The following is a 12,859-nucleotide window of genomic DNA, read 5'->3' as shown; positions in this document are numbered from 1 at the left end:
AGCGTAGCAGGGAAATGACGAGCCAATAACTGCAATTAAACATGCAGTATAATGGCTAATCAAATTGACAGCCTCGGCTGTTCGCATGCCTCTCTCACAATGGCTTATCACAACAAACTATTATGAGGGAGGGTATTTCAGGCCTGATCCCCTCTTTTCTTTCTCTCTCTCCTTCTCACTGTCTCCGTCTCTCACTTCATTCTGTATCTTTACCCTGTTGCTCTCTTTTTCTCCTCCTCTCTTTCGCTCCCACCTCTGTCTTGCTCGCTCTCTCTCTCTCTCTCTCTCTCTCTCTCTCTCTCTCTCTTTCCTTCCCCTCCTCCCCCCTCTGGCAGGCTGTCGTGTGGCTCCAGTTAATTGCAGTGGAGATTAACAAAGCAAGCAAATTTGTTTTCTTGCTGTACCGTGTCACACAGAGGAAGGGAGATATTTTCAGGGAGGAATACTCGTATGAGCCGAGTGCGCATTTTGTAGTCGCGTTCACTCTACCTGTTTCTCAAACTGGTAAACGGGGGTTTATTAATGTGTTGCCCTGTCATGATCTCCAGTCTCCGCTTTTATAAGACTAAAATGATGGGGATTCGCAACTTGCGTATACAGACATGAAGTAAATGGAATAGTAGCATTGTTGAGTTGCCTTATCCATCACATTGTGACACAACTGTGTTGAACGAGGTCGAAGAGAGTAAAAAGGCTGCTTTCACACCATGTCAGAAGAATTGGAAGAACAAAAAAACACATTCGTTTTTTATCCCAAATGTGGAGTGTTCAGACATTTAGGGCTGCAATTTGAAATTATTTTCATTATTGAATCATCTGCATTTCCTGTTTAATGGACTAATCTTTTTAGCTCTAACTCATTATTGTACTAGGGTTATAATATATGCATATTATATGTATGTAGGTTCTTTGATACAAATCCGATAATTGGATGTCCGACCACGTTGATGCCTCTGACTTCTGGATCTGGCTCGTCATATTAATTTACTCCATAACTGAAAGCCTTAATTTTAATGACATGAATGAACATTGTGAGAATGCGGCTTCTGAACACGTGACGCTATCGGCTGGAAAGCGGGCACAGTTGAATATCATTTTGGCCTTCCATCAAGTTAATCACGGGAAAAGCGTTTGACATTTTAACCGCTGAAAACACCGGTCGTCTAAAATGAGAAACTACTTTAATGTTTACTCCACTGAGCTTTGCTTGTGAGAAAGAGAGAGGAGAAATAACTGTCAATACTGTATTTTAGTAAGATTTGACTGCCTGCTGTATTTGCTTTTGCAGCCATTTTGCTACTGAGTGGTCGACACTGCTTGTGCTGCACATCTGACCTGCTGTCGTTGGTTATTGGCCATGACCAGCCAGATTGTTCGGTTTGACTGCAGCACCAATATTTAATCTGTGTGTGTGTGTGTGTGTGTGTGTGTGTGTGTGTGTGTGTGTGTGTGTGTGTGTGTGTGTGTGTGTGTGTGTGTGTGTGTGTGTGTGTGTGTGTGTGTGTGTGTGTGTGTGTGTGTGTGTGTGTGTTTTCTCTCTCCAGTACTCTGAGAAGGCCCTGTACAACCAGCTCTGCTTCTACAGGTTCATCTTTGACTGGGACCAAGCAGCTCTCAAACTACTATCGGATGATGAGAGACGTAAGCGCACACACACACTATCACACACACACACGCACGCACACACAGACACTGTTTGTTACTGCCTTAGCGTTGAATCTTGGACCTAACTTTTGAAAGTTTTTTTTATTTTTTAACAGGATTCATTTTTAAAGTTTCTCAAACAAGATGTGAAAACAGGCCTGCGTTTTAAAACGTTCTATCATATTTTATTCATTTTTATTATTATTGTGCAGTACCGCCTTTGGAACGGAAATCAAGTTACGATCAAGGCTATTGAAGTTTGAATTTTGATTTCCTAACTCTGCTTCCTCACAAATACACACATACAACATAGCATTAGCAATCAATGGCTCAACGTAAACCTTTTACCCAAGCTACACTTATAGAATTCACCAATGATGTGAGACACACACACACACACACACACACACACACACACGAGTAGCGGAGCATTGGATATGGGGAGGGGGGTTAAGGACATTCAGCTCGTCGAGTCGACAGCCCTAATTTAGGAGACGGATTCAATCACACACACATACAGAATGCAAAACGCTCCAATCACTGGAAGAAAGAAGGAAAGAGCCCTCCATCGCTCTGCCTCTACCCTTACCCTCACTGTCCATCTACTGCTTTCTCTCCTTTGCTCTCTCTCCCTCCTTTCTCTCTCTCTCTCCCTCTCTTGGACAGGCACTCGTTTGGCTGTGTTGATTGAAAACAGGTTTTAGATTTGGGGAAATGATAGGGGGAGTAATGGGCGCGCTGACGAAAGGATAGCCCTTCTCCTATAATGGGACATGGAGCGTATATTTCCCCCCTTGGACTCAAATAGACGCTACTCCAGTGCTCTGGGCGAGCTCAGTAGGCGTCAGCCCCAAGGCCTCTTTACCCATAGTTCTCCCTGATTGATGTCACTTGATTAGAAAGGGCCGCCGGGCCGAGTGATTTATTTATTTGATTTAATATTTATGTATGTATGTTATTTATGTATGTAGGCCTAAATTTGGCGTGTGTGTGCGCCAGTCAGAAGCTGAGCGAGGCAGCGAGAGAGTGAGACAGCAGAGGTAAATACAACGTGTAATCAACAGATGACCACTCAGAAGATGGAGGGAGCTGAAATGTAGGGATTGGACCGGTGGAGAGGAGGAGAGGGAGAGGGGGAATGAGTACTAACATGATTATAGCCTCCAGTTTTGCTTTCTTTTACTTCTGTTTTTTTCCCAGATGCAAGAAATAATCGGCAATCAATTCTTTGGCTTCCTCCTTTCTTTCCTTTTATTGTTTTCCCTTCTGAGTTTCAGTCTCATATCGCACCTCACAATATAATTAAGTGCATTCTTTTACCTCGTGCTAAAGCGTTGGAAATGTGTGCTCACATTTTACTGTACTTATAGAAGGTACAGTGGTCAGTACGCAGCACCAGTGGAGCAGTTTCGTATCTTGTCTCGTGACAGCTGCAAGCATTTTGTGGTCCGCTGACACTAGCTCAGTGCCTTTCACCAGGAATCAGACAATTTGCACCTGCGCTTTGTCCACTTAATGTTTCAAGATCAGACAAACTTTCAATGCTTAAGTGTTAACCGTTGGCGTAAACCAGTGGTTTCCTCAAAATATCGTAATGTCTATTTACGACACGTTGTTCCAGGTGATCAGGTCACACTTATTTCTTATATATTTATATATATTTCTTATATATTTACAATGTCGACCCACCTTTTATCAGCCCTGAGGAGGTGACACTATCAATTATTTTATATGAAGAGTTTCACCCATTGAGACACACCCAATACCAGAGCTTATAAACAGTATAGACATTCTGTAAAGGTTTTATCGGGAATACAAAAGTGTCTTTGTAGACTCCAAAGGGCCACAGTTGGGGTAACACACAGGTCAAAAGGTTCTGGAGAGATGGGTTTACCCACCAGCCGATGTATTTCACCACGACACCACGTCCAGACGTCACCATGTTAACTTGATTTCAGCTAAACAACTGCTTTCCTCTGTTCCCCGAGCTGCCAGTCCATCAAATCATCTCCCGTCCTGTTTGATAGTTTGGTTTCCTAAACACAAGACCTCTACTTCCGCTGCATAATCCACAAAAATTTGTTTGAGAGACAAGCTATGCGGCTGAAACAGCCGGTACCCAGCACCGCCCAGCACTCAACAGGTTTCCACTGACTTGGTATCACAGTGACGGCCACAGAAGTTCTACTCGTCGTACCCAGAATATAGCATGGCTGTTTGTTATCCAGCCAGGAGCTTGTTTTTATGGCACCTGTGTTCGTCAGTGGGCGTGGGTCTCCGGGTTGCCCATAAAGTTGTACTGCGTGCAGCGATATCAGTTCATCTTGTCTGGCAACACTGACAAACCAGTGTCTCCACCAACTGTCCAACACACACTGCTTTCCTCAAATGGTGAAGGATGCATGTATACGCACACTCATGCTGCTATAAAACATAGGTTTAAGGTGTTATCCCGCTGTCCTGAGGCAGTAATACCCCATATTACTGCATTACACACCCAGGGGCCACACGGCTCAGATTACAGGGACGACACGTACAATCCTATACGCCCGACTCTACTGTTGTGTGGTCCCTGTGGGGTGTGTGCGTATACTGTACACCAAAAGAGATTGATCAACACATTCAAGCTTTATTATTATCGTGGGGTCTTCTTGGAGGTGACGGTGGCGATTAGCTTCATCTGCTACCAGAAGAGCTGGTTCGAAGGCATCCAAAGTTTCAAATGCAGTTTAGCTCTTTTTTCTTCTTCAATTTTTTTAAATCACAAACTTCAATGTAGTCGAAACCTGATTATATCTTATATATTAATAGTTGTCTAATAACACACCAATAAGCATCACTGTCACGCTGGGGGACGCGTGTGTATTCATCCACAGCTGAAAATAGTTCCTAACTAATGCAAAATGTCTTGCTGGTTATGTAACGCCGCGGTTTTCAGTGCCCGAAACCATTGAGCGCTGCTCAAAGCGCACCTGGCATAGAAGGCCTTTATCGTACACCTTGTAGTTGTCGGATAGCGAGGGCGTCATGTGCTGTTCCAGAGTCGGTTCCTGTTCAGGTCCGAGCAAACTCCCTGATCTACGTGTGGTTATGTTGGTCTGCATATTTGTCATCCAGCGCGACTGAAGTACGGAAGTCTTTAAGTATTCACAGACAAATAACACGTTGTTGGCTTTATCTTTTCATTGGAATTCATTGACAATCAAAAATAGAATATGAATAGCCTCGTCCCTTAATGTTTGCATAGCTTTTGTTTACGTGACTCAGAAATATTAGATTATATTTAGATAGAAGTATGTTTTTAATCTTCTGTAGTGCCTGTACAGCCATATTGTGCATAGATGTTTACATGTGAACATGCACATTAAAGAGCAATAGCTTTACATAAAAGAGCTGTGTGTGTGAGTGTGTGTGCACATGTATGTGTGTGCACTGCTGTTCTCCAGAGTGTTTATGTGTGCACATTTGCAAGCCTGTCTTATCTACATGTATATTGCATTTTTGTGCCTGATTGCTGCAACTGAGTAAAACATGGAGGTAATTTCAACCGCTGCAGGAGATCTCTAATAGATTATATACACACACACACGCATACAGAGGCGCGCACACACACTCTGAAAAAAGCATGCTGTCCGTTCTTTCGCTGGGAACATCCCGTATCAGTGACTTTCAAATCATTTCATGTCACTTTTCATCTCTCTGTCTCCCCTGCTCCATCTTTTTTTTATCTTCCCCCTCCTCCCTCCCTGTCTATCTGTTGCCTTTCTCTTCCCTCCATCCCCCCCTCCTCCCCTCTAGGTCTCAATCTTGAGTGTGGGCAGTATGATTGCGTGTGTGAGCAATAATGTAATTTTGCCGCATTGATAAAATATAAATTGTCCTTGAGCTGCGCTTTTCTAATGATCCATTTACCGACAGCTTCCCTGCCACCTCTCAGCACTCTGCGTTTGCTCCTCTTCTACCCTCCCACTCCTCTTCCTCTCGCTCGCTATCTTCTTTCTCTTCTCCTCCTTTCCTCCTCTCCCTCTCCATTTTCTTCCCTCTCTCTCTCTCTCTCTCTCTCTCTCTCTCTCTCTCTCTCTCTCTCCCTCTCCCTCCATCTTCCACCCTCCCCTCCCTTTCTCCGGCGATACAAAGCGGGGTGGCAAAATCCACGGGTGCGATTGTCAAATCAATTATTCATTCTGTGCAATTACACTCACACAAAGAAGTTTCCCTGTGCTCCGAGTGGTGATTAAATTAACTGCTATTCCAGCTGCCCGTCGCCACCAGCCTAATAGAATATTCATGGAGGCGGCCGATGGAATGGCCGATCTCCATTAACTTCATCATGCTCACTTAATTACAGGCTTGTTATTGTATTTACACCTAGTTAGAGCGTGCAGAGCCCCGATCTACTCGTGCCCAGCACCGCCATAGTATGCGCGAGTGTGTGACAACACCTAGTTAGAGCAGAGATAACCCCTGATTCACTCACTGTGTGCGTGTTTGTGTCGGAGTCCACGTGGATGTGTGTGAGGAAGGGGGAGATGATGTGTAATGCAATTAATTAGGCGAGGGTTTGTGGGATCTGAAGCTGCCTTGGTGTCCACAGTACGCTGTCGATTCCTCCGTCATATTCCAACTTCCATTCCCGCCGTCGTCAATCTCTCTCGCTATTTCCCCTCCGCTCCTTTTTCTTTCACGTCTCGGCCTTCCCAGCCACGCGGTCTCCCCTCTCGTCTCCCCTTCCGCCTCACGCCCGCTCTTTAAGGGAGGCTATTTATTTGAACTGCACTCCCCACTGTGCTCTGACTTGCAGCTAGGTCTCTCCCTCGTTCTTTTGCTCTTAAATCATTCTTTTATCTGTTCGCCACACAGTGATTGAGGTGGAAAAGAGAAAGGAATGAGGAAGAGGAAAGAGGAGAGGAGGGGGAGAATTATTTTCTCCTTCCTTTCAGAAATGATGACATGATTGCTTTCGCTTGATCATGCATCATCACCCCGCTTCTATTCCCCAGATAAATAGAATAGTTTGTCTCTACCTGCCTCTCCTCTCCCCTTCTCTCCCTCCATCCCTGTCCTTGCCAAAATGAGGATTATCTGGTAATAGTTGCTGCTAGCGTTTAAGTCAACCACACCATCGTGTGTGTGTGTGTGTGTGTGTGTGTGTGTGTGTGTGTGTGTGTGTGTGTGATTACCGTTTGTCACGAGAATGTTTTTTAGTCTCCATGACTGAGTTAGTGTTCATTTTAAGTGTTTAACTACCATCAATCGTCTATGTGCATGTTCTTTTAGTGTGTGTGTGTGTGTGTGTGTGTGTGTCTGTGTGTGTATCTGTCTGCCTCACTGTTGATCTCTGTGTGTCTAACCTTTGTTCCCTCGGACAGTCAGTGGGCTGGTATTTATCCAGCAGCCACTAATGCAGCGGGCAGGAAAGACGAGACAGGAGATAGGGATGTGGAGATGGCAAGGACATGACAACCGGCCATATGGACCGTGTGTGTGTGCGTGTGTGTGTGTGTGCTATGTGTGTGCTATGTGTGTGAACGTTTTTAATTTGTTTGCTTGTAGTAAAACCTTTTCATTGAGAATATAATAATTGTTCCATTACTTTCGATTAGTTAATGGACAACAATATATTCACTTACCAAGCAAAAATATTAAACATTCACTGGTTCCAGCCTATTAAATGTGAGGATTTGCTGCTTTCTTCTTTTGTATCGTTGCAGCAATGAAACTGTTGCAAATGGAGATGTTGCTGCTCTTTAACATTTAATCAGCTGATTGGCAATGACCGCTGATCGGTCTCATATCCATGTTTCCGCCTCTCGTTGAGCGCCTGAGAGGTTATCGCCCGCACGACCAGTATTGTCACATCCAAACACAAATGCAGAGCAGGTGGTCGGTGGGGAAGTTTTTTAAATCGCAATTTGTCTTCAAATCCAAAATAAGCAGCGGAGGGACAACCGTAAAAACATTTGGACTAAGTTGTTATTATATTGTCATTAATTTTCACGCATCTGCTCAGAGTAACCAGTGAGCAGTTCGGTTGACCGAGCCAATAACAGAGATCACATTCCTGATGTGACACGTTCAAGCTCCGCTTGTAAATTGTAGTTTTTGGCAAAACTAGGATAAATAGTTTCATAAAATGGTTTAATAGTTTGATAAAATGGTTTAAACGTGATATTTACGGGAACATAAAATGGGGAATTATGACTTCTTTTTTTTCATTTATATAGAATAAACAATACATTACTTCCTAAATCATTTTGAATTATGTGTTTATCACTATAGATAATGACAAAGTAAAAAGATATTGTTTAGAACGTGTGACTGTTCACACTGACTTCTGAAGAACAAGCAATTGCTTTAACGTTTTGTCTAAAAAATGGCCCTCGCGATTTCAAAAAGAACAAAGTTCCATGAGCAAAAAAATGTTGTGCGCCCAACAGTCCAAAAGTCTCAACATTTATTGTCATAGAAGACCAAAAAAAATGACTTAACGAGTAATCCAACAAATTCTGTACACTGTTATGCTTACATACAGTACACATTTGTTTTTAAACAACCTAAACTGGTAGAAAATACTAAATCCCATCCAATATGACAGAAACAAGATGAATGGTCGCAGAGGAAACTAAACTTTCTCCCATTCCAATTTTCCAGCTTCTTCAGCATCCAGTCATCGCAGTATTATTCCTGCAGCACATATTGGTGTGATAGTGTGTTATTACTTGGTTTTATGATACTTCATCTACACTTGACGCTCAGTATAATATTGTAAAGATTTGGTTTTGGTGGCCACCCTGCCCGGGATAGCAGCTCTCCGTCTTCTCTCTGGCCTTATTACGGCCCACCCGAAGGGATAACGGGGACGAGATATTGACTCCATGCTCTCATTGGGCTTTTCTATCGATCTTATGATCTTGTGTAGGTGTGCGTGTGTGTGCACACACTGCCATCGACCCATCTGTCCAATTCTGCCGCACCCCTCCCAGCATTACTTGCAGATAGCATTGAGAGAGCGTTGGCTCTCTAGTCGAGGGTGTAACGCTCCTCAGTGTTTATTAGAGACGAGACAAAGCTCCAGTAGGACTTGGCAGAAGCTAATCATAGCGGAGCGAGTTGTCCACGAGTGACTCATTCACTAGTTTGAAATGCACACGTCTCAGTGGCCCGTGGTATTGACTTTGACGCAGTTGAGGAACTGAATGATCTTCCATTGAGCTCTGTCAAAGGTAACTCTTCTTTCTTCCTCCACCTCCAGATCGGGCAAAGCTGTTCACCAAAGAATGTACCGATGTGTATCGGAGGCTGAAGGAAGTGCCGGACAATGCCTTGGCCACCAGTGGCTACTCGGAGATTAACCTGGCAAAACTCTTCCAGGCGTTCTCCTCCCTCAAGTAAAACGACACGCACGCATCTCTGAAGACGACACCTGCCGAGACGCGCCAACATCTGACTCGAAGCGGGACATTTGCACATTCATCTTCATCCGTTTTTTCAAACCTATAGAAGGGTTACGGATTTTAGGCCTTGACCTCCTAACCCTGATATTGTCTTCGCTCAACCTAATGGGCTTGTTATTTGACTTTAAAACCCAATCACACCTTCCCCCTTGTCCAGTTTCTTCAGATAGACACCCATTTCTTGACCTCATCACAATGGCTCTGTATGGTAAAGGGGAGTAGCAATCATACCTAAATGACAGTCCATTGTGTGGGTGTGTGTGTATGTGTGCGTGTGTTAGGCTAGCTGCGCCTAGATATGTGTCTGTGTAAAAATGACTTCTCCTCCGAGCGGCCAGTATACTCCAAAAGTCACTAATTAGCCAATGATAGTGACCCTGGCCACTATAAGACCACTGGATGCCTGCAGCGATCGGACACTTGTTCTGATTACCGCCATTCATCGCGTGTGTGTCTGTGTCTGTGTATGTGTGTCTGTGTGTATGTGTGTATGTGTGTCTGTGTGTCGGTCAGATCAGAAGATAAAAGAAAGGAGTGAGGATGCAGGGAGTGACTGGGTGAGAGAGGCCACACGTGCTGCTCCCTCACTCTTTTGTCTCCTATCAAACAGCTGATCTCCTTCTCCTCCACTGCTTCTGTTTAACTGACGCTATTTCATTTCCCTTTTCTTCCACCCTCCCTCCAATGTGCAGATTGTGTTGTTTTTTTTTGCATGTAATTCTCTATGTATCCAACTTGTTTTGCTCAAGTGGGTGTGATGTAATGATTTATTTTGCGGGTGTAATGACCAGAATATTTTGTGTTAGGCATTTTGATATTGATGAGTGTTTTTTTGATACTGCAACCACAATAAAAAAGATAAATGGAGAAGATGTTAAATCTTGTGTTATTTCAATGAGAGGGTGGGATGGATAACTTGTGGGGTCTTGTTTCATGTTCTGGTTTACGAGAATCAAGCTTCACTTTATTTAACACTTTGTTTATTGGAGAGGTCTGGTTATGATGTATATCATCCAAAAGCCAAAACCAACAACTCCAAAAACTATTAGACACAGCAATGAGCCATACGTTGCACTGGGTGACATGTTTCCTGCATCTATTCCACACACAGTAGACGCTCACTTGTGCACCAAATGTGTGTTCTTCCTCAGTCGTAAACAGTCCCCACTAAAAGCACTGTTTACTTCTGTTTGTTTAAAAACTACAGAGCTCAATAAAACGTTTTCATTTTCATAAAGAGTGATCTGGGATTTGGGCCTGAAAGCCCCGAGACTGACAAAAAGTGTAGCAAGTACCGGTCATAGGGATTGTTTAAAAAGATTGATACAGAATATCATCAGCTTCATCCTTTAAATATAAGGGTGGTATATTTTTTTGGAGTTTCACTTGATTTTAAATGGGATTTTAATTATTTTTACACAAGTAAAATCCTCTATTATGGTCATGTAATTGTATGTTCCAGTAATAGTATAGTGTATAATGTGGAAAATGAATTGAAGTGTTATAAATGACATAACTCTGGGACGTTTGCCAGTGACTTGAATACCTGTCACATCAAAGTGGTTCTTTACATGATAAAATAATGAATATAACATTGATAGGAGGCGATGTCTTCATTATTTCTTCAGCCGTCGTCAAGTTCAGTCTGTAACTCGCTCCATGAAGTGTTTCACCTTTTTCATCCAAGAATTCTCCTTTGTGTTAATCCCGTGGAGGGATCTTTTTTTTTTTTACTCCATCCTGCAGTGAGCATTTCCATAAACACTGCACGCCTCACAAATCACTTCAAACCACAGTGACTTGTGAAGGCAACCTTAAGTGGGCTGAACACTTAAACCATGATTCACTATGCAATGGATAGAACATGCTGTGTGTGAGAGAAAGTGTCTCGCTGCATTTGCAGCCTATCGCTCATAACTTTACATATTTATTAAATCATATCAGCTCCGCTACTTCTCCCACAGTTGCTTGGACTGTTTTTCGATTTAATCAACCGAAGCCAACATGCCCGCTGTACCAGGCTGAGGGCCCCGTTTTGTCCTCCCAGTTTGGAGCAAACCCAGTCAAATAAGAGTCCCTGCATTAATTCGACCCAGCTAAGCTAATAAGGTCGAACAAGTCTCATTGTATTGTGGCGTTAAGCTTTATTGCTTGTCGTTTTGACCAGCGATGGACAAGGTAGGCTTTGATGAGGGAATTAGTCCTCTATTCTGTCCCCGTTATTCATAGCGCGGCGGAACATACAAGCACCAGAGAGGGTGTCAAAAGGAGAGCTGGTCCTATTGCAAAGTGTCTCCCTTGTTGGAGCTGAAAGGGCGGTTATGAGACGATAAACCGCTTAATACACTGAGCTAATTGGATGAGAGCAAGAGAGACGGGGAATTAAGGGGCGATGCGGAGTGCCATGGCCCGGCTATTCAGGGCTTTCATCGGGGCCGGTTCTCCGCCTGGGGAGGGGAGGGAGGAGGGGTGTTCATCAAAGCGCCTTTTAGAGCGCCTCTCCCGGGGACTGAGTGAGGACTGATCCGACTGAGGCTGTGGAGTGATTGGGCCTATTCTCTCCGGCAGGGTCGTGGTGGGAGAAACGAGGCCCGCGAGAATCCAAATCACGGGCCAAATCAAGTCCAGCAGCTGGGACGAGGGGAAAGGCGAAGGGGGGAATGGCGGTGATGAAAATGGGCACGACGAAGTCTGGCAGTTTCTGGACACCTGGATTAACCTGCGGGGAGGGGAGGGGTCCATCAAACACAGTTCACCCAATCATGGAGATGTTTTTTTTTTTCTTCTTTTCTTCGTCTTGCAGCCAATTGGCGAGAAAACCCCACATGATTGGACTGTATTCGTCTCTCTTTATTTTCTTCCATATATCAACATTCATTATCGTGATCATTCATGCAATAAGAAGCATCGCGGTCTAATCCTGAGGGCAGGCCTGTCTTGAATGGAAGAGCACACATCCAACAAGTGTGACTTTATAAATCCAGAGCCATTGCCCTGCGACAGCATTTCAATTTTCTCGCCTTTTTGCGCTGCAAAGAAAGTTTAAGCCTCGCGCCCAGCAGGTCATCCGCCTCCCGGCATTCCCCAAATATTAGGGACAAATTGGTTTGCCATTCATTAGTTATATTCACAATGAGATTAAAACTCCCCCGGACAATCTAATCAAAACCCTATAGGGCCACACAGGGAAAGAAACACACACGCTCCACTGGGCTGGAGCAAAAGAGAATATGAAGAAAAAACATGCAGCTCACACACCGTGGCGAAAATTGTTTTTTTTTATCTTCTTTTTCTTGCAGCTGGGTAGAGAGAGAGCGCGTGCGCGTGTGTGTTTATTAGAATAAATGCATGTGCAGGAATATCACTCCTTTTATCGGATCTAATTCCATGCTTGTTTGGTCTAAATTGGGTGATTAACAGGTGACGAGACCCGCAGACCTGTAAAACAAGACCGCAGATGGAGCAAGAGGAGGGGTTTCACAGATGTAGACAATAAAAAAAGAGAGGGACTACATTAATCCGCGCAGGGTAATTTCACGCGATTTGGTCGAGCACCATAGATGGGTCAAACGGAGGAGAATAACCATTGATTGCTGTAATGGTCCTGCATTAGTCGTGAGATCCTATTGGGGGGGATCAACTCTCCGAGGTGTGTGTGTGTGTGTGTGTGTGTGTGTGTGTGTGTGTGTGTGTGTGTGTGTGTGTGTGTGTGTGTGTGTGTGTGTGTGTGTGTGTGTGTGAGAGAGAGAGTGTGAGAGAGA

The 12,859-nt window shown here is 44.0% G+C and overlaps 1 protein-coding gene across 1 annotated transcript in view; it reads left to right on the top strand.

The window, feature by feature from the left end:
* pola1 (polymerase (DNA directed), alpha 1) overlaps positions 1-9,968 on the top strand; it is a 51,031-nt gene extending 41,063 nt beyond the window's left edge. The window contains exons 36-37 of the mRNA XM_068582203.1: positions 1,545-1,641; positions 8,897-9,968. Coding sequence (XP_068438304.1) covers positions 1,545-1,641; positions 8,897-9,036 — 237 coding nt within the window. The 3' untranslated portion in view covers positions 9,037-9,968. The remainder of the gene's footprint in view (positions 1-1,544; positions 1,642-8,896) is intronic.
* The last annotated feature ends 2,891 nt before the right edge of the window (positions 9,969-12,859 follow it).

This window comes from Clinocottus analis, unplaced genomic scaffold (genome assembly GCF_023055335.1).
Source record: "Clinocottus analis isolate CAN_PGR_092001 unplaced genomic scaffold, fCliAna1.0.p SCAF_18, whole genome shotgun sequence".
NCBI lineage: Eukaryota > Metazoa > Chordata > Actinopteri > Perciformes > Cottidae > Clinocottus > Clinocottus analis.
Note: the sequence above shows the minus strand (reverse complement) of the source record. Positions and strands in the feature narration are given on the sequence as shown.